At 40.9% G+C, this 27,985-nt stretch overlaps 1 protein-coding gene across 10 annotated transcripts; it reads right to left on the reverse strand.

Annotated features, from left to right (window-relative positions):
- Positions 1–2,778: 2,778 nt before the first annotated feature.
- Positions 2,779–27,971, reverse strand: PALB2 (partner and localizer of BRCA2). Of its 10 annotated transcripts, none has more exons than XM_067012400.1 (14): positions 27,709–27,964; positions 25,431–25,490; positions 25,191–25,293; positions 22,835–23,032; positions 21,566–22,072; positions 18,615–19,438; positions 18,183–18,254; positions 16,304–16,465; positions 14,871–14,956; positions 14,464–14,625; positions 12,924–13,040; positions 8,559–8,646; positions 5,436–5,584; positions 2,779–3,283 (listed from the first exon to the last, which is right to left on the reverse strand). In XM_067012400.1, exons 1-14 carry the CDS (start codon positions 27,781–27,783, stop codon positions 3,073–3,075), a joined length of 2,814 nt encoding a protein of 937 aa, XP_066868501.1. In that variant the 5' UTR covers positions 27,784–27,964; the 3' UTR covers positions 2,779–3,072. The 10 variants fall into 10 exon arrangements, with proteins under 10 accessions (XP_066868501.1, XP_066868502.1, XP_066868505.1 ...); XM_067012401.1 differs by having other exon boundaries at positions 21,566–22,021; positions 27,709–27,946; XM_067012404.1 differs by lacking the exon at positions 21,566–22,072 and having other exon boundaries at positions 27,709–27,971.
- Between the last annotated feature and the right edge of the window lie 14 nt (positions 27,972–27,985).

Genomic DNA, 27,985 nt, shown 5'->3' on the forward strand with positions numbered 1-27,985 from the left:
GATGGTCTGTAGGGGAAAAGGTTCATTATTAAGTTTGAGATCAAGTGCTTAGCAGCTGGGGAAGATTTAAGAGAGAGCACTGGTGCTTTTCAGTAGCACTCCCATCAAAGGATGTGTAAAAGCATAAACTATGTCAGCTTCTTGCACACATCACCCCACCAGTCATCCCTCCCTCCTCCCAGCGCATTTGCACTACTGTCACATCCCTTCCTGTTCCCCCTGGGACCTTGTGCCACCAGTTCTCTCTTCTCCCCTACATCTTCAACCTCTCCTTTGCTTCTGGCTCTTTCCCTTGAGCCCATAAACATGCCAAAGTTTCTCCTAGCCTAAAAACAAGGCCAGAGACCTCCTCCAGTAGCCTTTGATATACCTTTAATATCACCATTCTTCCTTCTTTTCATAGTCAACCTTCTTGAAGGAATAATCTACTCTTTCGGTCTTTAATTCATCACTTTTTTTTTGCGGTACGCGGGCCTCTCACTGCTGTGGCCTCTCCCATTGCGGAGCACAGGCTCCGGACGCGCAGGCTCAGCGGCCATGGCTCACGGGCCCAGCCGCTCCGCGGCATGTGGGATCTTCCCGGACGGGGGCACGAACCCGTGTCCCCTGCATCGGCAGGTGGACTCTCAATCACTGCACCACCAGGGAAGCCCCTTATTCACTTTTTTAAAACTAATTTTTATTGGCGTATAGTTGACTTACAATGTTGTATTAGTTTCCGCTGTACAGCAAAGTGGATCAGTTATACATATACATATATCCACTCTTTCTTAGATTCTTTTCCCAAATAGGTCATTACAAGGTATTGAGTAGAGTTCCCTGTGCTATACAATAGGTCTCCATTAGTTATCTATTTTGTATATAGCAGTGTGTATAGGTCAATCCTAATCTCCCAGTTTATCCCTCCCCGCCTCCTTTCCCCCTTGGTAACCGTAAGTTTGTTTTCTACAAATATGACTCTATTTCTGTTTTGTAAGTAAGTAAATTTGTCCTATTCACCCTTTAATCTACTGAAATCTAGATTTACTTGACCTCCCACCCCCAGCACTAAAACTTTTCATAAACCTCACCACTGCATCTTAATTTAAGTCCAGTAGACACTTCTCTGGCCATTCCTTTCCTGCCTTCTTCATGGCTCTATTTCCTCCGTTCATCATTTAAACATTGATTCTGGGGGTCTGTCCTTGACCCATTCTTGACTTTAAACATACAAGTTTTCAGAATTGGTTCACTCCAGAGGTTTTAATTGCCACCTGCATCCAGCCTAGCCTCTTCTCTGAGCTTCACAGTCCTAGATCCAATTGCCTATTGCCAGATGATCTATAAGCACTCAGATCAATTCTTTCCCCCTTGTGTGTTCCTTATTTCAATTGCTGACACCATCACCCCAGTAAGACACAAACTCGAGACTCCTTCACCTGCTGCCTAATCATGCATTCACTTAGTCCTCCCGCTTGTTTCTTTTTCCCCTAAATCTCTCTCTGATTCAGCTATTTCATTCCCACTGCCACTGCTACAGGTCAGGCCCTTCTGGGCGTCTCCCTGCCTCTATTCTTGGCCTCCATAAATCCATTATTCACTGTGGCTACAGTGGGACCTTATCGCCTCACTGCTCAAACCCTTCACGTGCAGCATAACGTCCAGGTTTGCTAACATGCCTCACAAGCTCCCTGGCTACCTTTCTAGCTTCCTGAGTCCATTCGCCATGTCATAATCATCTGGTAACACTGAGTTGTTTGTAGTTCACACCATACTGTCCTTGCTGCCTGGAATATCCTTCGCTTCTGCTCTGACCTACTCACCTTGCAAGACTCAGCTAAGTTGTCATTCTTCATGACGTTTTCCTTGAACCCCCTGTGTTGTGCTTGCCCATCTGAGCTTCCGTAGCCGAACTCTGAACACACCCTTTCCATTTAAAACACAGTATTTAAATTAAATCACTAACCTGTGCACTTCTGAGGTGTGGGGGCCTCACGGCAATCATTTTCACACCTACTATGTCAAGTACGTACTCAGTGTTTGTTCTACTGTTACTAACTTAGATCTACTCAGTTTTCTTACCTCTTAAAATCAAGATAACATGTTTCCCAGGGTTCCTGAGTAAATTAAATCTTTGTGAAAATCTATCTATTATCTATGATGTGCTTGCAAAGTATTAACTCATTTGAGGTTAGAGACAGTGAGAACAGAATTAGTATAGGAGAGAAAATTAAATCTTTTATTCAAATGTATTAAAGGGTAGTAATGAAGTTAGCAAAACCCACTACAGTAATAGCATAAAAAGGTATCTTTAAGAGAGAAGTAATGGTGCAAATAGTTACCTTATATAGATCGTGAATACATACTCTTAATATACTCAAGAAAGTTAGGCAAATAAATACTTGTAGATTGGGATGAAGCTTCCAACGATACCACCAGATTAGGACTTTAAAAATTGCCATCTCTGAAACCACTTAGGCAAAGGTGAAGATGATGTACTCAGTACAGCTGTGTTGTTGACTCTAAGTGACTCTTGTGAAAATGCAGGCGCTGGTATCAAGGGTGCATGTGAGAATGAAAAAGCACAACAGCATTTCTAAATTAGCATTTAAATAGGTAGATATGTGAAAATAAAGTATTGTAAGTAGCATAAAAAGTAATTGCATATTAGTATACTGAGTTAACTGAAATTTACTTTTACTATGCAAGCATCATTGACTAAATATTCTAGTTGTAAAATAATTAGTTCTTGTTTCTGAAAATGATCTTTATAGGATAGGAAAAAATATGCCAAACAGGATGTATCAAAATAAATATTTATTAACATTTGAAGCTTTATGTAGATACACCTTTAAAAGCAAATGTGCAAATGTGAGGAATTACAAAAATCAACTTAAAATCCGTTTCTCCCAAGTAAGAATAAATGAACATTCAAGATTAGTAGGGCCCCTACCAACGGAGTAAAAAGTCTGTCTGAACAAATACAGGTAAATATTTTAAATGACTTTCAAATAGTCTCCTTTATAGTAACAACTCCAAAAAGTACAAGAGGCCAAAAATATCCAGAACACGGTGTTTCAACCTTACCCTAACTTAGTAGTAGCGGTATACAAATATATTTCCATCTTTTTGTCCAGCCAGCAAATGAGAATCTGCACCTGACCATTTAACAAAAGACCAGTTCTGGTCAGAGATAGGTGGAAGGAGAGCAGTGCAATGACCTAGGAGTAAGTCCCAAATGGCAATGGTTCCAGAAGTTAATACTGCTGCTGCAAAATGATCTTTCACGTCACCTTCCAGGAACCTAACAGCAAGCAGAGAAAAGACAATTCAGATCACATATCAAAAAAACAGACAAACAGAAAAAAACATGAAAAAAAATAGGCCCAAACCATGCTCTCAGGAAGAACAAAATTACCTGGAAATAGGAATGCCTGTGTTTGCAATCCAGGACTGCTGGCTATAATCACTAGAGACCCTGCCTGTCTCTCTGATGCACCTCTGTATCCCCTGCACACCAGCTCACAGGGGCCTGCCTCCCACTCTTCAAACCCGCTGAGCTCCGTCTCACCTTATTGTCTTCGCTCTTGCTCTTTCCTCTCCTTGGCAGCTCTAACCCCAGAGCTTAGCCTGGCTGGGTTTTGGTCACCATTCAGGCCTGTCACCTCCATAGAAAGGTCATACCTACTCAAGAGATCTGAGAGCGCACACACACATACACTCTGCTCCCTCTCTATCGCAGCACCTCTGTTTACCTTCACAGCACTCCTCACTATGGGAGATTCTCCTATTTCCATGTTTGGTCCCACAAAAATGTAAACATCATAAAACAAATCTGGTTGTCTTTTTAAGACAGGGCTCTGCAGCCAGCTACTGGGGTTTGAATTCTAACAAAGTAAGAGATGTGCAACCCTGGCAAGTCATTTAACTTCATCAGTAAAACAGGGATATGATGATATGAGTACCTACTTCATAGGATTGTTGTGAAGTTTAGTGAAACAGTTGATATAAAAAGCTTAGCACAGTACCTAACACATAGGAAGTGCTTAATAAAAATTAATGGTTATTCCTTACTGCCCTATCACCAGCAACTTGCACAGAGCCTGGTACACAGTCAGCCCTCAGTGAATGCTGTGAGTGAACTGAATGAAACATTTTATCTCTAGCTCACACCCAAATTTGTAGAGCTGATTCCTAGCTCTTCTTTTGAAAATCCGTCAAGTTTTCCTTGACAGTCTCTCCCCAACCCTCCACTGCCAATTAAGGTGCCTTTCCATCCTTTGTGCTCCCCAAAAGCGCAAGCCTCATGGCTTTGTGTACACTGAAGAGCAGTCACTAGTTGTTTCTTTTCTGAACAGAAAAAGGTTTATTGCAAAGGCCAAGCAAGAACAGGTGGCTTGTGCACAAAAACTTGAACTCACTAGGTTTCTCTTCTAACTTCCATGAGATTAGAAATAGTAGTGCTTCCTACAGGATTGGCACCAAATAGGCTTTCAAGATTTACTAAACAAATGGGTTTGAAAAGTGACAAAGGAAATGCTTGACCAGGTAGTTATCTGTATCCTCAATTTCTAGGCCAATGACTATGGTTCTCTCTTTATATCCAAGAAAACAAGTGTTATGCAAGCATGTATTGCAGATGACAGTTCTGAGGTTCTTGTTGAGCTAAGAGCATTTGCAGAAATGCCACAGCTGGCTAAGTACATAGGGAGAGAGACTTTTAGAACATGCCATCATCTTGCAAGCTCTGCACAAGATCCAAAGAAATATAGAAATATACATTGTAACTATCAAGATCCCCTACCCTTGTGAGTTACTAAAGCTAAACTTTGTGATCCTGATTTACCAGGTCTATTTTCAAACATTAATAAAGGCAGTCTTTATAAATGATACCTTCAGTTGTTGCTTGGTTCGCCTAATATCAGCACTACTTCAGAGCTTTACATAGCTCAGAAAACTGTTGGCATGACAGTAACTGTGGCATTGGTAAATAGATCTTCTCATCAGTCAACAGATAAATATTTATCAAAAGATAAATATCAACTGCCTCCATGATGGAGGTTCAGTCAAGATTTCAAAGTAAAGATATCTTTGTACATTTAAAACTTCCTTAATTTAGGTTTCATGAAAAGTACATAAATTATTGTAAGTTTTTTGTAGAGAACGCTAATTACTTTGTATTTCAAATCTTTTTGGTATGGGAAAAAACAGGGCTTGAAAACACATAAAATACCTATCCAGTGCCATTCTAGTGGGGATCATAGGACGTAGGGAATCTGAGGTTTGACTCAGATCTACCGAACTTCATACTTCAGCCCACTTCTTAACATTCTTTACCATGATCTGTAGTAGTTCATGTTTCCATTCATGTCAGTGACACAAAAGTATCTGGTTTCTGTATTTGCACAAATGCTTCTTAAAATATCATACTCATTAAATGGCAATAACACACTTGCCTTCCAGCCTGCCCTTGAGGGAGGCAGTAGAGCATCACACCCACACTCAGGGTCGTCTTTGGGTTAATCACAATCAGCTGAAACACAGGGCTTCCCAACAACTTGCTCTCTTTGGCACAGGGGTGACTCAGAACAACAAACAGGAGCCCCTGATTTAGGAGAAAAATTAATAACCAAGTAAATCATCAAGAGTATGTGGGGAAAAAGCAAGCACTGGCAGAGACAAAACTGAAGAATTACAGGAACGGTCAACAGGCTCTTAAATTTCCAGGATTTAATCCCTGGCTCACTCTTTTCCAGGCAGAACTGTTGAGGGTACCACGGAGCTGGACTTCTGCCTTCTCCAGCAGAGGGCTCCCCATGACTTTACAGCCAGTCTTCGCAGGCATGACTAGCTGACTTATCAGCTTCCTCCACTTTACAGCCTGCTAACATCTCATGCCACCTCCTTGGGGAAATGCTGGCATAAGAAAAAAGGGCATATAAACACATGGAGGGAGTCCTCAGACTAGAAATGTTCATCTGTAAGTTGGTTTTTGAAAATTCAGAACACATTTTCTCATAAAAACAATCTTTTAAGTGGTGACTGCATTTTCAGGCCAGTTTGCAATAGCCTATTTATTTATAGAGTAAAAATGACCAGGGCTTCCCTGGTGGCGCAGTGGTTGAGAGTCCGCCTGCCGATGCAGGGGACGCAGGTTTGTGCCCTGGTCCGGGAGGATCTCACATGCTGCGGAGCGGCTGGGCCCGTGGGCCATGGCCGCTGGGCCTGCACGTCCGGAGCCTGTGCTCCGCGGTGGGAGAGGCCACGGCGGTGAGAGGCCCGCGTACCGGGGGGAAAAAAAAAAAAAAGACACCATCACCTATAGTTGTTTCTGTGGGAAAATGTGTTACAGACCTACCTGGCTTTAAAATTACATGTTCTAATAATAACATTATTGTGTGTGAAAATATGTCACACATACATGTATATATACATATATGTATGTTGTACGTTGAAAGTAGTTATTTTGGGGGGTAAAATAGGTAAAATTAATTATAGGGTCATCTTAAGATTAATAACATTCATTTCTAATTCATCCATTTCTATCAATAGAATGACTGAATTCTTATAATGAGAATGAATTACCTTTATAATTAAAAAACAACCAAAAGTCAAAAAATGTTACATGCTATACACTTAACTAGGGGTTGGCAAACCGTGGCCTACAGGTCAAATCTGGCTCAATGCCTATCTTTGCATGGCTCATGAGCTAAGAATGGTTTCTGCATTTTTAAATGGTTGGAAAAAAGGGGAAGAACATTTTGTGCCACATGAAAATTATATGAAATCCAAGTCTCAAAGTTTTATTGTCCAAAAAGTTTTATTGGAACATAGCCACACGATTTGTTTACGTATTACCTCTGCTGACTTGGGGCTGCAGTGGCAGAGTAGAGTAGCTGCAACAGAGACCAGGTGGCCTGCAAAGCTGAAAATATTTACCATCTGGGCACTTTACAGAAAACGTTTGCTAATTTCTGTACTGAACTATTAACTATTATTTCTGGAGGTTGGCTTCATGGAGAAATTTTACTTCCTATCTTATACATTTCTGTGTTAAATGTTTTTTCTTTGTTTGTTTGTTTTTTTTAATTTATTTTTGGCTGCGTTGGGTTTCCATTGCTGCGTGCAGGTCTCTCTAGTTGAGACGAGCGGGGGCTACTCTTTGTTGCGGTGCGCGGGCTTCTCATTGCGGTGGCTTCTCTTGTTGCGGAGCATGGGCTCTAGGCACACGGGCTTCAGTAGTTGTGGCACGCGGGCTCTAGAGCACAGGCCAGTAGTTGCGGCGCACGGGCTTAGTTGCTCCGCAGCATGTGGGATCTTCCCGGACCAGGGATCGAACCCATGTCCCCTGCACTGGCAGGTGGATTCTTAACCACTGAGCCACCAGGGAAGCCCTGTGTTAAATGTTTTAATATCAAATAGGTATTAATGTTGTAATAACAAAAATGTAAAATTATTTAAATGCCTAGTAGGTATATTTAATCATTCTAGAAATAAATTCAACCCTCTTAAGATGAAAAAAGTTAGCCCCAAGATAATGTGATAAATTATCTAAGATCACACATTTTCTTTGTGCCTACGGGACCTTAGTTCCCTGACCAGGGATGGAACTCAAACCCCCTGCAGTGGAAGCGTGGAGTTTTAACCAATGGGCCTCTAGGGAAGTCCCTAAGATCACACAACTTTTTTTTTTTTTTTTTTCCGGTATGCGGGCCTCTCACTGTTGTGGCCTCTCCCGTTGCAGAGCACAGGCTCTGGACATGCAGGCTCAGCGGCCATGGCTCATGGGCCCAGCCGCTCCACGTCATGTGGGATCTTCCCAGACCGGGGCACGAACCCGTGGTCCACTGCATCGGCAGGCGGACTCTCAACCACTGCGCCACCAGGGAAGCCCCAGATCACACAACTTTTGAGTTCATTCCCACAGATGCTGCTAGGCTAGGGAAAGATGCATCCTTTGTGTTCAGAGCTTCTGGGTGCTGATGCTCACAGAGCTGCCACTGCGGCTGGGCCAGTCGGTCTCCACACAGCGCTGAGCTGGCTGCTTCGGCCCCTGCTCGTGGCTCAACAGTGGATACTCAGGCATTATCCCTGACTCCTGGACAAACACCTTCACCCTGTTCATATGTTAACACTGGACCGTCAGCCAAGTCTATTTATACAATGGCTAAGAAGCTATGTTGGGTTCTACATGAGAATCCTAAAGCCTCAGAGAAAAACATGTCTAGGACCATTTAATCATCCTTCCTAAGGGCATTCATTCACATCATAACTCATTTGTGGCAATGTGGTTGGGAGCCAAGTCTGATAATAATAGGCATACTATTTCTAGGTACAAATTCACAGCTGGAAATCAAGGTTTGCCCTTAAGTCATACAGCCAGAAATTTTACCCAGTCATACTGTGCCATCACTTATTTTCACTGATAAATCTTAAGAAAGAACAAACACTGCTATCAAATTTTGAAAAAAAAAAAAGGCACCAGAAAGGGTCAGGTAATTACTACTTACTAAATTATTGCTCTCACTCAGGGAGGCCAATAGTAACACACAAAGTGGTCCCAGCAGATCATTACTTACCATTTCAGAATAAGCTTGGTGACAGACTGAAGCTTGGTAGGAATCACCAATGTGCATCTTTTTCAGGAGTTGACCAGTTTTTAAATTCCTTGGACACCAAAAATAAATAAGTCATAATATTCTTCCAGCAAACTGGTTTTCACATAATGTTCTCTTATTTATCACAGAATCCTTTAGGAGGTGACCAAGGGAAAAACTAAGGGACACAGCACCTTAGTTTTGTTTAGCCACCAATTTAGCTAAAAATAAAACTATAGTTTAACTTTGCCAATAGTGTAGTTTAATAGTTTAGCTTTAGATCGAATCTGCTATGCCACGAGGGATAAATCTTTTCACATTCCATGAGAAAAGTTTTCCATTATCTCATTTTACTTGTATTGAAATTAGGCACATGGCATAGCTCTATTATTATGATTTTATCACTCTTCTTGTTATGCCTGTATTTTCCATGGAAGACAATAGTCAGGAAACCAAATTTGGTTAGGGGAGAGACTACACCTAAAATAGACTTATAATTATGTCTCTATAATATATGTTTATACTAGAGCTAGACCAAGATAATGGAAAGAAAAGATAATGTGGCTAGTCCAAGATAATGGAGAGAAAATGGACTGAGATGGGATGAAAAATGGAAAAAGGAAGACAGGAGAGGGTGAATACAAAGAAGAAAAAAATAAAGTTTGTTGGAACCACTCCTTAGCTTTATTGAGGATTTGTGACACTGATTAACTGTTCTACCATGTGACTCTACTGGTGAGAAACTTTCAACTGGCTCCCCATTAGCCTCAAGATAAAGTCCGGATTCTTTTTCATGGTACTTATAACCCTCGTGAATCCAGGGCTGCAACACTATATATTACTCACTGCTCCCTTACTTGAAAGCTTCTCATTGTCTGGACAAAATATTGTGCATATTCCTGGCTCTATATCCTTGTTCAAGCTATCCCTTCCAACGCGCTCCCCATTACTGACTCATTCTCATCCCTGTTATTGACAATGCCCATCTATTCCTTAAGGCCTAGATTATGTCCCATCCCCTCCCAGCTGTATGAGCTCAGTTTAGACTCCATCACTCCTCCCGGTCTGCAACAGTCCACAGAAATCTCCTCTCCGCCAATTCCCTATAGTACTATCCATAGGCCTCACTTTTTATTTAATATATACTGTAATAGGGTATAATATATTCATTCAACAAATACTTCTGAAGTTTCTATGCACCAGGTACTGTGTATAAAAACTGAAGAAAGAAAATTAAATTCTCATGTACTTATGCAAGGTTTTCCTCGTATAAGGAACACCAGAATGGTTTATCCCTTACAGAGGTTAGTACAAGTTCTGTATTTAGTAACTGCGCTTTCCCCAAATCCCAAAGCACTTTGTTTAAATCTCTATCACTTTGACCTTATGTAAATTGTAAAGGAATTATATACTTTGAATTGCAAAGCAATCTTATTTCCCTACTAGATTTTAGGGGGCCTTGGGACCAGAATTCATATCTGATTCCTATCTGCATCTCTCACAGAGAATGGTACATAAGTAGAGACTCAAATACCTAGTAAATAATTGAAAGATGGGTGCTCTGTTAATATAGCTTGATCAAGATTAAATATTTAGACCTTCAGCAATAGTTTCAAAAAGGACCACTGAACCTTGATTATAACATGAATCACTTTAGACATCTAACAAATCAGGAGGTCAATAGGGAAGCTGAACAACTACTATATGTAAATGTAAAGTTATACAGAGCCCAAAAGGTAAATGATAGCTTTTCATAGACATCTATGAGTAACTACTCTAAGCAAGGAGCTAAGACAGACACTGAGAATAGATATAAGATACAGTACCTATCTTCAAGGACTTTCATAATACAAGGTAGTATATGCTAAGTTAAAAATAAGGACAATATGAACTCAGAGAGGAAAACATCAGTGAGGATTGAGGTGCTACAACAGAACTTGAGGCAACTTAAGGCAACCTTAAACTTAGAATTTAAACTGATACTTAGATGTTAAGTATAGAGGTCCCTTCCTAGCCTCAAATTCCATTGTGAACCCTTATCTATGAAATGCCAAAGGCTATTATTATTAGAAGGGGGAACTGAAGGATGGAATGAAAACAGGGAGTGAAGGAATAGGGAACAGGTGGAGAGGAATTTTTGTAATGAAGCATAAGGGAAATGAAAGCTGCAAAAAACAAAATGGGCCCCCATTGAAGGTTTTTTTTTTGGCGCAGGAGGTAGGAGGACTGGGAGGATAAGTATCTATAAAGTAATCGTATAAAAGATGATCTGGGGGCTTCCCTGGTGGCGCAGTGGTTGAGAGTCCGCCTGCCGATGCAGGGGACGTGAGTTCGTGCCCGGGTCCGGGAGGATCCCACATGCCGCGGAGCGGCTGGGCCCGTGAGCCATGGCCGCTGAGCCTGCGCGTCCGGAGCCTGTGCTCCGCAACGGGAGAGGCCGCGGCAGTGAGAGGCCCGCGTACCGCAAAAAAAAAAAAAAAAAAAAAAAAAAAAAAGATGATCTGGGGCTTCCCTGGTGGCACAGTGGTTGAGAATCCACCTGCCGATGCAGGGGACACGGGTTCGTGCCCCGGCCCGGGAAGATCCCACATGCCACGGAGCAGCTGGGCCCGTGAGCCATGGCCGCAGAGCCTGTGCTCCACAATGGGAGAGTCCACAACAGTGAGAGGCCCGCCTAGCACACACACACACACACACACATACACACACACACACACACACACACACACACACACACACACACACACACACAAAAGATGATCTGGAGGTTGAATATTGATTGATGGCAATAAGACCAATTACTAGATTATATTAATAGTATAGGAGCCAAACAATGAAAGTCCAGACTACAGAAATAGCAAAAAGAATAGAAAAGACAAGTTTTATTAAGAACACTGTTCTCAAACAAGACCTATGTGTGGAAACCCTGAGGAAAGTGCCTAAAGTGGAAACCTCCTCCTCAAGACAGCAGGACATCTGAAAACAAAGTCTTCTGGCAGATTAGGTCATGGTCAAATTCCAGAGGCTCCCTGGTGGGGAGGGGACAAAGTTTCTCTCAGGGGTCACGCTTTCCTAGTTTATTCCTAGAGGGTTAGGACTGGAAAATGCAGAACAGGCAGGTAGCAGTGACACTAACATCTTAACTTTCTTTCACCAAGACCCATTCTGGCCCCAAAAGAATAGTTAATGGAGAAAGCTTCTGAGAAAAAAAAAAAAAAAAAAAAAATCAACCTATTCTCCTACTACAAATTAACCTTACAAGTGCCTGTGGCCAGGTGTGGTTCTCTCCCATAGTCAGCAAAGAGAGGTGGCTGGGGACTCTTTGACTTCAGTTTCCCTACCACAAATGTGTTAATTTGAATCCTGAAATCATGTTTTATACATCTAGTAATCTTGGATAGTATTCTAGACATTATGAATGACACAGTACATAAACTCTGCATTCTGTTAGTTTCCTCTGAAGAATATTGATATTTTTCCCCCCTAGTAAACAGTGAAATTGGCTAAACTCAAATTCCAAAAGCCGAAAACCCCATTCAGTTCTTTTTGCTTTACCTGGGCTGCTTCAAGTCTGTCCTGCATACATGTAGTTTAAAGGTCAGCCAGATATTTAGGTAGAGAATATAGCCAGAGTTTAGGGCTCCTTCTCTGGCTTTCTACTTTTTGGGATTTTTCTTCCTTGCTTTCTAGCTGCTGTAGTTACCTAGATCTCTATCCTTCGGTCCTTTAAGCCAGCAGGACAGAACATTTTCTATCAGGCTCTCAATAACTGAGCGTGCAGACTGGGGCCTGCTCGCTGAACAGGAAACTTGCCCAGTGACATTTCCTTCTTCTAAGTATTGAACTTCCTCCAGCATATTTCTTTTTTCTTGCTCTCTAGTGCTTTCAGATAGTTGATTTTTATATTTTGTGCAGAGTTCATAGGTATTTTATGTAGGAGAATTAGTCTGAGAAAGTTACTCAGCCACTGACTGGAAGCAATACTTTTTTTTTTTTTTTTTTTGTATTTTGTATTTTGGCCCTGCAGTGAGGCATGTGAGATAGTTCCCCAACCAGGGATCAAACCCGGGTCTCTGCAGTGAAAGCATCAAATCCTAATCACTAGGCCACCAGGGAACTCCCAGCAGTAGATTTTTGTCAACAAAAAAAAATTTCATTTATTTTAAAATTGTCTGCTTGGACTGTCTGAATTAATCTTGTTAAGACAAGTATATACCATTTGATAGTAAACAAACAAAAACACAATCATATTTACAGAGTCTCATTTAATCTTAATAACCCTGTGAAACTAGAGGTAAATCCTTATATTACAGATGAGAAAACTGAGGCCCTTGAGGGAAAGCTTACCAAATAACAATGTTGTTCATTATAGTGGTACCAAGCAGAGCTTCCTGCATCCCTTGAACCTCAGCAAAAGTTAGTATAGTCTCTTCAGGGTGCATCAAAAACTGTTTTTCTTTGCTTCTGCATTAAAAACAGTATTAAAAATCAGCACTTTCTACCAAAGCAGTTTCTAAGCAGCCCTTCTACATATTATTGCACTATGCATAATAAACACTAACCTAATGCCAGAAAAAAAATTTCAACCAGAAAATACATGTATTCTAAACTTTCTACAATGAACATTTATTACTTTCATATTACCTACCTGGATATATTGCAAGCACCTCAAATTCATCATATCCAAAATTAAACTCACCAGCTCTCTCTTTAAACCTTGTGTTTCTTTCTGCATTGCTATCTCAACTAACCATTCCACCACGCACCCAAGTGAGCAACCTAGAAACATGGACTTTATCCTTGTGTCCTTCCTCTCTATTTACTTAATCACCAAGTCCTAATGACTTTAGCATCTCATCTCTCTCAAATCCATCTGTTTCTCCCCATCTCCACTAATGCTTTCCTAATTTAAACTATTATTTATCTCTTGCCTATTTTACTGCAACAGGTCATGGATTAAATAAGACAAACAAGGTCCATGCCCTCTGTTATTAGGAAAGACAGATAAATAATCACAATAGGGCTTCCCTGGTGGTGCAGTGGTTAAGAATCCGCCTGCCAATGAAGGGGACACGGGTTTCAGCCCTGGTCCGGGAAGATCCCACATTCCACGGAACAACTAAACCTGTGTGCCACAACTACTGAGCCTGAACTCTAAAGCCCACAAGCCACAACTACTGAGCCTGTGAGCCACAACTACTGAAGCCCATGCGCCTAGAGCCCATGCTCTGCAACAAAAGAAGCCACTGCAACGAGAAGCCCGCGCACTGCAACGAAGGGTAGCCCCCACTCGGCGCCACTAGAGAAAGCCCACGCACAGCAACGAAGACCCAACACAGCCAAAAATAAATAAATAAAATAAATAAATTTTTAAAAAATCACAATAAAGTGTAACGAGTGTATGACAGACATAGAGGATGCTATGAGTTCCATTTTTAGCATGTTGACTTTGAGGTATCCACAAGATGTCTAATAAATAGGCATGCAGGTCTAGAGGTTGAGAAAGAGCTCAGAGTTAGAAATATATGTTTGCAAGTAGCCAGCATCCAGATGGTACCTGAAGCAATGGAAACCGAGTTTGTGAAACCAGAAAAGGGTATAGGATCTTGAGGTATTTGTAATACTTAAAGGACACACAGAGATGTCAAGGGAGACTGAAGAACAAACTACACTTGCTGAGCCTCTCTGCTCCACTGCCTTCTTCCCTGCCATGTCTGGCTCCACCTCCCTGAACTGCTTCTATGTTATAGCCCAGTATTGAGGCAGAACCTGCTATACTACACATACAGCAGAGAAAACGAGATGCTACTGATTTAAACTTTCTCTGAAACCCTGTGATAAAATCATTCTTGATCTAATAGTTAAAATCAACCAATGCTTTTCTTACCCTCCATCTTCTGCAAACGTCATGATTTCTACTTGTTGATCACAAAGGGTCCCACTGCTACTGACTAGCCTCCTCTTTGTCAGGCCAAGCACAGCTTTTATATTTCCAGAACTCAGGAGCACTTGCTTTTCACTTTTACCATCAGGAGAACAAAGTAGTGCCCTAAACCAAATAGAAGGAAAAATGCAGAGAAGTCAGGAGTAAGTCTTTAATATTAAAGAACTAGGTTCAAACTTTAAAAGGAAACTTCAGTTAGGGATGTCATTGATAGTTTGTTTGTTTAAACAAATCTCTCTTCAGACTAAATTTAGATTCTTTCAAGACTCAAGACTAGGTTATAATTTGTGCTCAAAACAAGCTGAGCAAGATCAAGGGAAAGAAAAAAATACTCCTTGAGAATTACATACCTGATTTCTCTGATTTCCAAATTTCCCAAAGCCACACACACAAGATTACAAACATCAGGCACTAGAACTATCTGTAATACTGGGACCTAAATAAAACAAAGCAGTCAAAAATTATATTTGGTTGTTTCATCTTTTTTTTTTTTTTTTTTTTTGCGGTACACGGGCCTCTCACTGTTGTGGCCCCTCCCGTTGCGGAGCACAGGCTCCGGATGCACAGGCTCAGCGGCCATGGCTCATGGGCCCAGCCGCTCCGCGGCGTGTGGGATCGTCCCGGACCGGGGCACGAACCGGCGTCCCCTGCATCGGCAGGCGGACTCCCAACCACTGCGCCACCAGGGAGGCCCCATCTTTAATTAATCTAAATTTTCCAAAATTTGTCACATTCCTTTCTAGTGTCATTATACCAGGATAGTTTCCAACATTTGAACAAATGTGAAAACGTTCAGCAAACACCCTCTTTTTATAAGCTTAAATCCAAATAAGATATATGCATAATAGTGTAACTGTGGCATTTATTTAACACATCTATGCTCTAGAAATGGGAGAATAATTAAATAAATTCTGGCGTGTGGATGAATGGAACAATATGTAGCTGTTGAAAGTAAATTTATTCACTGAACAAATATTTATTGAGCAACACTGCAAAGCACAGTGCTAGAAGCTGGGGGTATACTGGAGAACAAGAATGACATCTGCCAAGACAGTAGTAAATCGTAAGCATTCTCACCAAGAAAAAAAAAAGGAAACTGTGAGGTGATAGATGTGTCGATTAATTTGATTATGGGAATCCTTTCACAGGGTGTATGTATATCAAATCATCACATGTGTACATCACAAATGTACACTTTAAATATATTACAATTTTGTTTGTCAACTATACCTCAGTTAAGCTGGAAAAATAAAATTCAAAATAAACAAATAAGTAAGTATGAAGAATATATAGAAATCAGGAAACATGTTTATACAGTAAGAAAAGGTAGGCTTAAAAATTTTAGGCACACCAAGATTGCAACCATGTAAGATATGTACAAAGGTAGACAAGGACAGAAGAATGTATATACAGAAAAAAAGCAGAAATAACATTTTGGTGAGAGGTAAGGAACAGAGGTATCAGCAAGTTTAGAAGTCAGAATAGATATGAAATTACAAGGTCCTCCAGCAGGTCTAGTGTAAAAATCCATCTCTGGATAAACATATGATAAAGCAAATAAAGCACAGTGTTAACTGTAGAGACTACATGCTGGGTATATGGGTGCCCCATGCACCACTTTTCTGTATGCTTGAATATTTTCATAATAAAATGTTGGGGAAAAACCGCATCTCTCTGCTCTGTCTTGCATAGTCACAGATCCCATATTTTTGGTAAGCTGCACATCTATATTACCATGCAAATGATTGGAAAGATCTCCTTCAGCTATAATATTCTGACTTACCTCTGCAAAGTGCCAGGAATAAATTTTTTCCCACTGCCAAGTATCCAGAGGTTTCCAAAGAGAGACTACATATTCACAAGCAGTTATGATACACTGCTCTTTGAAACCAGCTATTTCCCACAACATGGCACTCACATCCACAGAACAGGAACCTGAAGGATTCTGACACAGAATGGCAACAACAGTTATGTTAAAGGGATCCTTGGGGGCTGTTTAATAAAAAGAATAAATATGAAAAGTAATGGATTACAAGGATTAGATGAAATACCAACTAAATGTAATTAAAATTTTATGCTGGTCAAAAGAAAGAGCTTTGTGGGTCTTACGTAACTACAATAGTTGTCCATACACACTTACAATGATAGATTGAAAAACATGTAGCTCCAGACTGCAAAAGATTCAGATTTAACCACAAAAAAACAGACCATAAGAACTAACTGCAACATTAGTTCCATAAGAACCATTGGAAATGAAACATTCTGATGAAGCACCCATGGGTTGAAGAGGGAATAAAACTGAAAGAACATATCATTTCTAAACGAACAAGCAGAATGTGGTGGCCAAAGCAGTATGCCCCAACCCCCCGAAACAAAACACACACACAAACCTATTAATTATAAAGGTATTTATAAAGTAAGCAAGCAGCTCAAGAAGTTAGTAAAAGAACAATGAAATAAGCACAATGATAAACAGAAGGAAGGAATTACTAAGGATAAAAACAGAAAAAAAAAAAAGAAATAGGAAATCAAAAAACTCAATTAACAATCAACACAACCCAAAACCAGTTTTTTCGGAAGACATATAGGATGGACAAACCTCTTAAGTCTGATATGGGAAAAAAATACTTTTATATAGAAATGGGGAGTGAGAAGAGAGAGGCTTAAACGCATATACACAGACCAAAAAGCTGTAAGAATAATAAATAACTTTTTACCTACAAATTTGAAAATATGAATGAAATGGTTGATTCCTTTAAGAAACTAAGTTATTAAAACGATTCATGAATAGCTTTGAAACAACATAGGTATCATTATGTGTTGTTTATAGAAAAGGAATCTGGGGCTCAGAGGCTAAATGATTTGTCCCATGTCACACAGCCAGTGATCCGCAGAAACAGTTTATGTGGATTTAAAGCTCTTTCTTCTACACCAGTTGTTCTCAACTAGAGGCAATTTTGCTACCCTCCCACGGGGGACAGTTAGCAATATCTGGAGACACTGTTGGTCATCAGTACTGGGAAGGGGGTGTTACTGGTAGAGACCAGGGCTGTTGCTAAATACCATACAATGCACGGGCCAGTCCCCTACAAGAAAGAATTATCCAGCCCCGAATGTCAATAGTACTGAGATTGAAAATCCCTGCTCTACACCATCCTACTTCAAGTATAAAAAGTTAACCAGGACAGGGGTCTAATCCACTTCTCAGGATTTACCAAAATACCATTAACAGACTGTAATTTATATCTCTCAGAACCATATATAACACATAGCATATGAAAATTAACCATTCACTATGTCATAACCTAGAACTGCTACCCATTTTCTTACAAATCACCATAAGTGATTCTTCTAGAAATACTACATCATTTGGGTAGGAGAGTCATGAATGACCCCCCTCTCTGTCAAAATACCTGATTTAAAATTTAGATATGGAGAGTTAAGTTGTTCTTGGCAATAGCTTGACATATAAACTTCTTCAGAAGATCTCAAAATATATTCACAGGTAAATATTGCAGAAAACAAAGAATTTAAATCTGTTTTTCTGAATCTCTTCTATCAAGTTTTCCTAACGATCAAATTCTTCTGCATTTTCCTATCAATTCATCACATTTTTCACACATTAAGACACAAGACATATTGTAAGTTAACAGTCTTCTGACCTTTAACTTTGAAACCAATTGTAGGGTGCCTGGGTTTAAGCTATCACAAGCCAGAACGTCTGCTATTTCAGTCTGTGGAAACAAAAGTCACATAATTAATTTATACTTTATATATGGTATCTGCCTGCATCACTCACTCATCAAACTATTTCCTATGTTTTATTTTCTATGGTAACAGCAGCAAAGCTCCAAATGCAACAGCTTCATTGATAACAAAGAGAATAGGATCCCTTATATTTTAAAAAATATATTTTTTAATTAATCCGAATTTCCCCAGAATGAACTTAATGTTTATAGTGAAGCCATATCACAGAAACATGTTAAAACATTCTTAAACACTGAGGAACTGATGTGTAAGGTGGTCACGCTGTCCATATTCACTAAGATACTTCATTTCTTCAGAGAAAATGTCACAAAGGAAGCAGTCTGTACCTGTTCAGTGGAATGTTTCCGTGATTCCTGGCACGTGTTTCCACGGAGCTGATTTTCTTTGTAGGTTGATGACTCGATGGGTAGAGGTGTTGCTTGGGGACCAGAGTCACAGTCACGGGAAGGCTGTCCTTCCCTTCCTGACACATGCAGGCTGCTATCTAATTTTGGTGGGCTGCTCCAAAATTGTTTATGGTCACTAGCAAGGCTGACGGTGGCTTTTAAGCGAGAAAGCTGGGGTGTAGAGCAAGCTTGTCCAACAACCTCTGCAGACACCTCTTCTCCATGGGCTTGGGAGCCAAAAGCTGGAGTAGAGCCTAAGACGGGGAAAGCGGGTGAACACAGGTCTGCTGTCGGTCTGTCATTATCACCAGATGCAACACTATTTACAGGAGTGAAAAGTAAAATGGATGAAGAAAGGCCCTTCTCCTGAGGCTGGCTTTTTTGGCTTGGCATTTTAGGATGTGCCTTTCCTGGCAGGATGATCAGCTCCTCTTTCCCATCCTTCTTTTCTATAGTGATTTGTTTAGGGGTCAGTTCCTCCACAGCAACGCAATTTCCCCCTTTAGGATGTCCCTCTCCACATATTTTTGATCCAAGAGGCTCCATCAGCTTTTCTGAGCAAGACTTCAGTTTTTCAAGCTTAAGAGGCCCAAAGTCTTCATCAGGTAACTGAAAGTCTGTGATTTTGAGAAAAGGCGACAGACGCTTTAAATTTAGCATTTCACTCTTATGAACTGGAGAACTGAAAGCATCATCATCCAAAGATAAATATACGTAATTACTGTAAGAAGGGGAGTCCTCTTTTTGACAGTGACCTTCCTTCTCTGAAACAGAAAGCAACAGAACAAATACCCAACAAGAGACATTAATTCCCAATGAAGAGTGAGATTCTAAACTCCAATATAGTGCAGAGTTCATTACTTTTCCCACCCCTGACTCTGAAATCTCAATGAACAGTTCAAAAATCAGCCATAGGTTAGTGGTTAACTAGCAGCTCCTCCTGCAAGAGCAAAATCAATGTGGTGCTGACAGCACTAGCTAGAAGGGAGACGGGGGTGGAGTCCCAGCTCTGCCACTGATTCGCTGTGTTACCTTGGGCAAGTCAATTCACTTCATTTTCCTTTGTCCCTCCTACGGGAACTGGACTAAGAATCTCTAAAGTCTTTTCTGATCCAGAACTATGATTCCAACAGGCTACCAGAGTAGTCTACAAAATGCTGGCCCTTCTCACTGAAGAAAACTTAGTCCCCTTTTCAAGCAAAGAGTAATTTACTAGACTTAAAGCGACAGGAATTCTGTATCACTCAAAGTGTAGCTGCATCCAACACCTAATAAGCAGGTAAGAAAGCTGTGGTTCATGTATACAATTGAATATAATTCAGCCATAAACTGATACAAGCTACAATGTGGGTTTATCTCAAAAACTAGCTAAGTAGGGCTTCCCTGGTGGCGCAGTGGTTGAGAGTCCGCCTGCCGATGCAGGGGACGCAGGTTCGTGCCCCGGTCCAGGAGGATCCTGCATGCAGCGGAGCGGCTGGGCCCGTGAGCCAGGCCGCTGAGCCTGCGCGTCTGGAGCCTGTGCTCCGCAACAGGAGAAGCCACGGCAGTGAGAGGCCCGTGTACCGCAAAAAAACAGAAAACAAAAAAAACTAGCTAAGTAAAAGCTGCCAGACACAAAACGTCACATATTGTATAATTTCATTAATATGAGATACCCCAAATAAGTAAGTCCACAGAGATAGAATACAGATTGGTGGTTGCCAGGGACTGACGAGAGGAAATGGGAAGACACTGCTTAATGGGTATGGGGTTTCCCTTTGGGGTGATGGAAGTGTTTTGGAACTAGATAGGGGTCATGGTGACACAACACTGAGAATGTACTAAACATCACTGTTCACTTAATCTTAAAAGGTTATTAACTTTATGTTATGTGAAGGTCACCACAAGAAAAAAAAATTTTTTTAATGTACCTGCAGGTTACTGAAATCACAGCAGATTATTTCAAAGTATACAAAAGAACATTTCAAGCTTATTATTAGATTGCCCTACATTTCCATTCCTTTGTTTTCTTGTTGGCCTAAAAAATGATGATAAAAAAGTCATGATTATTTTTTTTAAATTAATGAATGACTTGTAGCTCACAGACCAAAGCCTGCGTCCAGTGGTATAGAGCAGCTGGCTGCCTGTTGTGTAAGTAAAATTTTATTGAGACGATCACGTTTACATGTTGTCTATTGTTACTTTCACACTATACTCATGTAGCTGTGATGGAGCACTAAGACTATACTTCGTATCTGGCCCTTTACAGAAAGTTGCTGAGCTCTCACACAGAACTGGAGTGAATGATCTAGATTTTGTGCTCAGCTTATCAGATATAACTCCTGAGTAAATGAATAAAGAAGTTTAAATTATAACATGTCACTTGATATCCTTCAAAATCTGTGTCCTACAGAACTCAGATAGACTGTATTAGATATTTTACCCCCAAAAGTGGCTCAGAACAATTGCATTTTGCTAGACAATCATCCCTAAGAGTTTGTCAGTGGACTCTTACTCTGACACAGATTTAATTTTATTTCAAAAACATTTTCTATATTAGTTACTTCTCCCCATGGATAAATGATTGTATGGTACCTAAATAAACACTAATTTTAGGTAAATAGCCAATATATTTTCCTTCTAAGTGTCAACTTTTTTAACCATATTTGTGAACTCTGGCACCATCCAGCTCGGGTTGAATTCTGACTCTGTCATTTTAAAGATAGATACTTTGATCTCCTTGCCTTAGTTTCCTCACCTGTAAAGTGAGGATAAAAATAGATTCTACCTCATGTACAGTTGGTGTGATGATTCAGTGAGTATCTGTACAACATTTAGAAAGTGCCAGGCACATAGTGTTAGCTACCACCACCATCAACCACAACTCAATTTACCTTTACCTCTCTTCTTACCATGAATAATTGCTTTTTCATTCTGATCTTTGTGCAAGGCAACTTCTTCCTTGGACCTATTAACACTTGATGTGCCAGAAGTTGGCAAAAGTAGTTCATGGTGATCCAACAGAGGGGTGCAGACTGACTTTCTTCTTCCTTTGCGTTTTCTACCAGATGGCTGGGTAACCGCCTTCCTAGAAAAGTCATCTTTAGTGGGGCCAGCGGGAGAGTTGACTTCAGTTAACGAGAGAAGTTTCTGAGGACTTTTTGAACTTGGTTGTTCTGCGTACGTGTCCGACATCTTAATTTCACTTTGGTTAGTTTCTTCATTGGAAACATTTAACTTTTTAGCAGATTCCTTATTTTTATTTTTAAACCCCTTCTTCCTGACACCCAAATGACTTTGTATTACAGCCTCCAGTGCTACTTTCCTCTGGCAATTTGACATTCGTCGTGTTGTTCTAACATAATATTCTGCAGGAAATAGAAGGCCTTCAAGCACTGTGCAAGAATGTGTTTGATTTTCTGTAGAAACAGGAGAAATTACTTCTAGGCTAAGACTCTTAGACTGACTTAGAACTTCTTTTTCCAGAAGACTTTCATTTCTACCACCAAGAGCATTATTGGGAGATTTAAAAGACATCTCTGTGTGATTTTGTTCTTTTAAGTTTTGGTTTTCATTTGCCACTAAGTTATCATAGGTGAGTTCATTTATAGAACATGAATTATCTGCCTCCAAGTTAGGAGTTCTAGGCGGCTGGCCACTTGCACTTATACTTTCGTTTACCTCTGGGTTATCTGTAAAGACAGTCATTTTTTTGTCTTGTGTCTCTAAGTTTACAGGCAAAGCAGGGCTAATGTTTTTTAAACTGTGAGTAGTAAGTTTACAGTTACTTTTAGGAGGCTTATGCTCGAGGTGCTGACCACTACTGCTGACTGATGGAGCATGCAAAGGAAAAGTCGTCACCCTGGGGAAATTATTTCCTCTTAAGAGTGCATCAACATCTCTTTGCGGTTTGGCGTTTGGCAGAATTAATACACTCCCTACATTAGTTCCTGTAACTGGTGCTGGAGAATCGGGAATGTCAGACTTAGGACTTGAAGGGTAAGTTCTTATCTCAGTTACAGATGTTTTAGGATTTTCTCTATTGATTTCTTCCTGTTCCTTTAGTCTTTTTCCAGAGAGTATGAGCGAATCAATGTCAAAGAAAGACTCTCTCTCCTGTGAAATAAATGTTCTCTCCTGTTTCTTTCTTCTCCCTAACAGCTTACTCTGCCTTTTCTTACCATCAGGACCACTGATGCTGTAGGGAAAATGTTCTTGGATATCATCTGATCTTTGTATGCGTGATTCTTCTGCTGGGACTCCAGGGCTAAAGGACTCAGGCTCAAGGTCAAGTGTGATAGGTGTCTTTTCTCCAGTTTCTTTATCGACGTGGGTGTTGATTTGTAACGTGTCACAAGGAGATACTTTATTTTTAGGTTCTGAGGAGAAAAAATTATATAGTTCATATTTTCCTTTTAAAATGACATTAAAAACTACCCCATATTTATTTTTAAATATTACATATAAATACTACCAAACATTTATTTAAAAGAAAGTCAATGGTATTTCATTCAGACAGATCAAAGTTCAAGTTTTTAATGATGTGATGAACTATAATATTAAGTAAATGTAACAAAAACGGAATTGTGCTGGAAAAATGATTTTTAAACCAAAAGATTATCATTGCAATCATCTTTCCTCTTAGTTTTGTCTTCCAGCTTCATTGAAGTACAATTGACAAATAAAAATTGTACATATTTAATGTGATGTTTTGGTATATGTATATATTGTGAAATGTTGCTACAATCAAGCTAACATATCCATCATTTCACATAGTTACAATTTTTTGTGTGTCATGAGAACACTTAAGGTCAGCTCTCTTAGCAAATTTCAAGTATACAATACAGTATTATTCCTTTTTTGGGGGGCAGGGGACGCACAGCACGCAGGATCCTAGTTCCCCGACCAGTGATCAAACCTGTACCCACTGCAGTGGAAGCGTGGTGTCCTAACCACTGGACCGCTAGGGGAGTCCCTATAATACAGTATTATTAACTATTGTCACCATGCTGTATGTTAGATCTCCAGAACTTATTTATTCTGCATAACTGCAACTCTGTACCCTTTGACCTACGTCTCCCCATTTCCCCCATATCTCACCTAATTTTTTACTTCATGTCTTTTTTTTTGGCTCAAGTAATTTTCATACCACTTTTCTTTTCTTTTTTTTTTTTTTGGCCACACCACGTGGCATCTGGGATCTCAGTTCCCTGACCAGGGATTGAACCCGTGGCCCCTGCATTGGAAGCGAGGAGTCTTAACCACTGGACCACCAGAGAAGTCCCTCATACCACTTTTCTACTTCATTAGCCTCCGATTTTATGATTATAAATTACCTGACTTCTAACATAAGAAATGATTATTGTTTTTTATTAAAATATTCCCAGCCAGACTTTTTTCTTTGTGCATATACAAATAATTTTAAAAAGCATCTTTCCAATATTTAAACAATAAATATAATTGCTAAAAGTTAAGAGAGGAAAAGAGCAACTAAATATGCAATCCAACTGAAATACAGTTTATTGCTCACAGAATGGGAGAAAATATTTACAAATCATGTATCTGATAAGGGTCTAATAGCTAGAATATATGAAGAACCCTTACAACTCACCAATAAAAAGACAAATACCTAATTAAAATATAGGCAAGGACTTGAATAGATATTTCTCTGAAGAAGATATACAAATGGTCAATAAGCAGACGACTAGTCACTAGGAAATGCAAATCCAAACCACAATTAGATACCACTTCATATCTACCAGAATGGTTATAGTTTTAAAAATAGAAAATTACAAGTATTGGCAAGGATGTGGAGAGACTGGAACCCTTGTGCATTGCGGTGGGAATGTAAAATGGTACAGCCACTGTAGAAAACTGTTTGGCAATTCCTCAAAGATGTTAAACATAGAATTATCGTATGACCTAGAAATTCCACGCCTAGGTACATACCTGAAAGAACTGAAAATATATGTCCACATAAACACTTGTACATGAATGTTCATAGCAGCATAATGGCCCAAATTCATAATAGCCAAAAAGTAGCAACAACCCAAATGTCCATTAACTGACAAATGGATATACAAATCATGGTACATCTATACAATGGAATATTATTCAGCTGCAAAAAGGAATGAAGTACTGATGCATGCTTAGATGAATGTATAGATGGATGGATGACAGTTGAAAACTTTATGCTAAGTGAAAGAAGATAGTCACAAAAGGCCACATATTGTATGGTTCCATTTATATGCAATGTCCAGAATAGGAAAATCCACAGGGACAAAAAGTAGGTTAATAGTTGCCCAGGGGTTAAGGGTAGGATGGGCACAGGGTTTCTTTTAGGGGTGGTGAAAATGTTCTGTAATTAGATAGTGACTAGATTATACAATTTTTTGAATATACAAAGAACCACTGAATTGTACCCTTTAAAGAATCTACTGCTACTCCTTATATTCTGACTGTGAGAAAAAGAACCACAGCCAAATTTACCTGGGAAATTAATAATAAAGCAAGTATAAGTGAATGGGCTAGCTTTACCTGTGTGGGTTAGCTGCGTTGAAACTTCCTGCTGGAGCGAGGAATCTTGTCCTTCTATTGTTCTCTTAATGGAATTCTTAAACTTCTCAGCTCTCTGGGCACGCTAGAGAAAACAAAAGCAGCTCACGAAACAATTTTACAAAAAAGAAATAAATCTTGGTTAAAAGTTTTATTAAATGAAGAGCTGTTTTTATATTCTTTGTACCACAACACCAATTTGAGAGAATAAGATTCACTTACCTGAAGGCGGGCCAGTGTCTTGCTGTATTCCCTTTTCAAGAATGCTAATTTTTCCTTCAACTGGAAGAAGAAAAACACCAAACAAAACTGAGCAGGTGGAAAGGAGGCATCAGAGAGAAGGGAAGCAGTGCCTATCAGACACAAGCATGCAGCGCCCAGCAGGTCCCTCATCTAGAGGCAGTGGAGGAAGCAGCACTGACTCATTCTACTTTCAGTTCTCACAGAACATCAAGCTCTCTAATATCTCAGCATTTCTGTATAAGTTGTTCCTATCACCTGGAGCATTTCCTCCCCAACTCACTTTGCTAATTCCTACTGATTCCTCAAGTCTCAGCTTAGATTTTTATTTCCCTGGGGTAAACTTCTAGGTCCTTCTCCAAACCCAAGTTAGGTATTCCACCTCTCCTCTGTGCTTGCTTTACCACAGTACTTATCACACATATTGTCTGTTTACTTCTCTGTTTCCTCCCATCTCACTGTGAGATCCTTGAAGGTAGCAGGGGCTGTCATCCTCAGTCATTCGACTAATGAATCAGTCATTGGTCCAGGTATCTCCAGCACCTAGAACAATAACTGATACCCACCGTGTGTCAGTTATAGTTCCAGGGGCTAGGTATACAGAGTGGTCAAGACCCCTGCTCCCAGGCAGCTTACACGTAGTGAGGGGTACGGATAATAAACAAGGAAACAAATAAACAGGTAAGATGATTTCACATGGTAATCAATACCTAGACAAACAGGGTGATGTGAGAGTGTCTGGGCTACAGGAGATGTGACTTCTCTCCCGTTGTGGAGCACAGGCTCCGGACGCGCAAGCTCAGCGGCCATGGCTCATGGGCCCAGCTGCTCCGCGGCACGTGGGATCTTCCCGGACCGGGGCACGAACCCGCGTCCCCTGCATCGGCAAGCAGACTCCCAACCACTGTGCCACCAGGGAAGCCCTGGGCTACAGGAGAATGGACTACTTTAGAGTCAGTGGTGAGGAAGGCATTTCTGAAGACTACCATTTGAGCCCAGACCTGAAGGAGGAGAGCTATCTTTGGGAAGATCACAGGGAAAGCAATTTGTCCAAGATCACACAATTCATAAACAGCATGATTCACACCCATGCAGTCTGTGCTCTTAATCTCTACGCTAGACTGCTTCTCACAGCTTCCTACTTATCACCATTCTTATCAACGTCTGGGAATTAGCTTGTTGACTTGTAAATGACCTCTGTCACCCCCACTGCAAGGCAGAATGGGATAAGAGGACTGATGAGTTATTGTGAATGAAGAGTTTCAGTACCATGCTTGGAAGAGCCAGCACAAGATGCATTCAAGTTAACATTCGCCGGCCCACGTACAAGGTGGCATGTATAAGGATATTCAGAGCAGCACTGTTGTAGAAAGAAAAGCTGCAAACGACCTAAAAGGCTCTCGACAGAGTAATATGTAAAGAAAAGGCGGCACTTCCACGCTGCAGGATACTATAAAAAACTTTTAAAAATAAGGTAGGTAGGGCTTCCCTGGTGGCGCAGTGGTTGAGAATCCGCCTGCCGATGCAGGGGACACGGGTTCGTGCCCAGGTCCGGGAAGATCCCACGTGCCGCGGAGCGGCTGGGCCCGTGAGCCATGGCCGCTGAGCCTGCGCGTCCGGAGCCTGTGCTCTGCAACGGGAGAGGCCACAACAGTGAGAGGCCCGCGTACCACACACAAAAAAATAAAATAAAAAAAAATAAGGTAGGTAAACATGGACTAATATGGATGTTAAACACGGAGAAGGAAAACGGAAGCTGCAGAACCATCCGGATCATACCATTTACGAACATTCACCTTTCCAAAAAAACGTATTACTTTTTGGTGGTTAAAGAACACAACCGCACCCCTCCACACCCCCACCGCCCGTTCAACACGCGCAGGCGCGCGCACACACACACACAGGTGCACAAAAAAGTCTGAAGTCCAGATTAAGAGATTTACTTAAGGAGGTGGGGTGGGAGAAGCCAAGATTGAGAGTGTGCAAGGTGGGCTGGGGAGGGTGTCAAAGCGGACTTTAGCTTTATCTACAGTTTTACATTTTGTATTTTTGCATTTCTGCTGTAAAGAAACTTAGTTCTTCACACGTCACCACGGGAACACAGGGCTCTCCCACACTTTCACTTCCTGTGCCCCCTCAGTCCAGGGAAGTGGGTGAGAGGTCACTGCCGCCCTCTGATAGTGGAAGAAACAAAGACAGGCCTCAAATCCTGGGAAAAGGGGTCAAAGTTCTGAGTCAACCCTTCCCGCATCCCCGGCACCTTTTCCTTCTCCTCACAGCTGAGGGGCTTCCCAGGAGGCTCTTCCATCTGGCCGGAGGCCAACAAAAAGAGCATCCGTCGCTGGCCCCGGGCCTGCGGATACGAAGACCCCGGCTGGCCCTACGCCCCGAGGCTCCCGTGGAAGGTTACGGGGTGCCCGGGATCCAGTCTGCCCACGGTCAGCCGGCCCACGCGGGCTGGGCGCGCCAATCACCCCTGCCAATTACATCCGCCACTCGGCCTGCGCACGCGCAGCCAGAGACCGCAGAGCAATAGA

This window comes from Kogia breviceps, chromosome 14 (assembly GCF_026419965.1).
Source record: "Kogia breviceps isolate mKogBre1 chromosome 14, mKogBre1 haplotype 1, whole genome shotgun sequence".
Lineage (NCBI taxonomy): Eukaryota > Metazoa > Chordata > Mammalia > Artiodactyla > Physeteridae > Kogia > Kogia breviceps.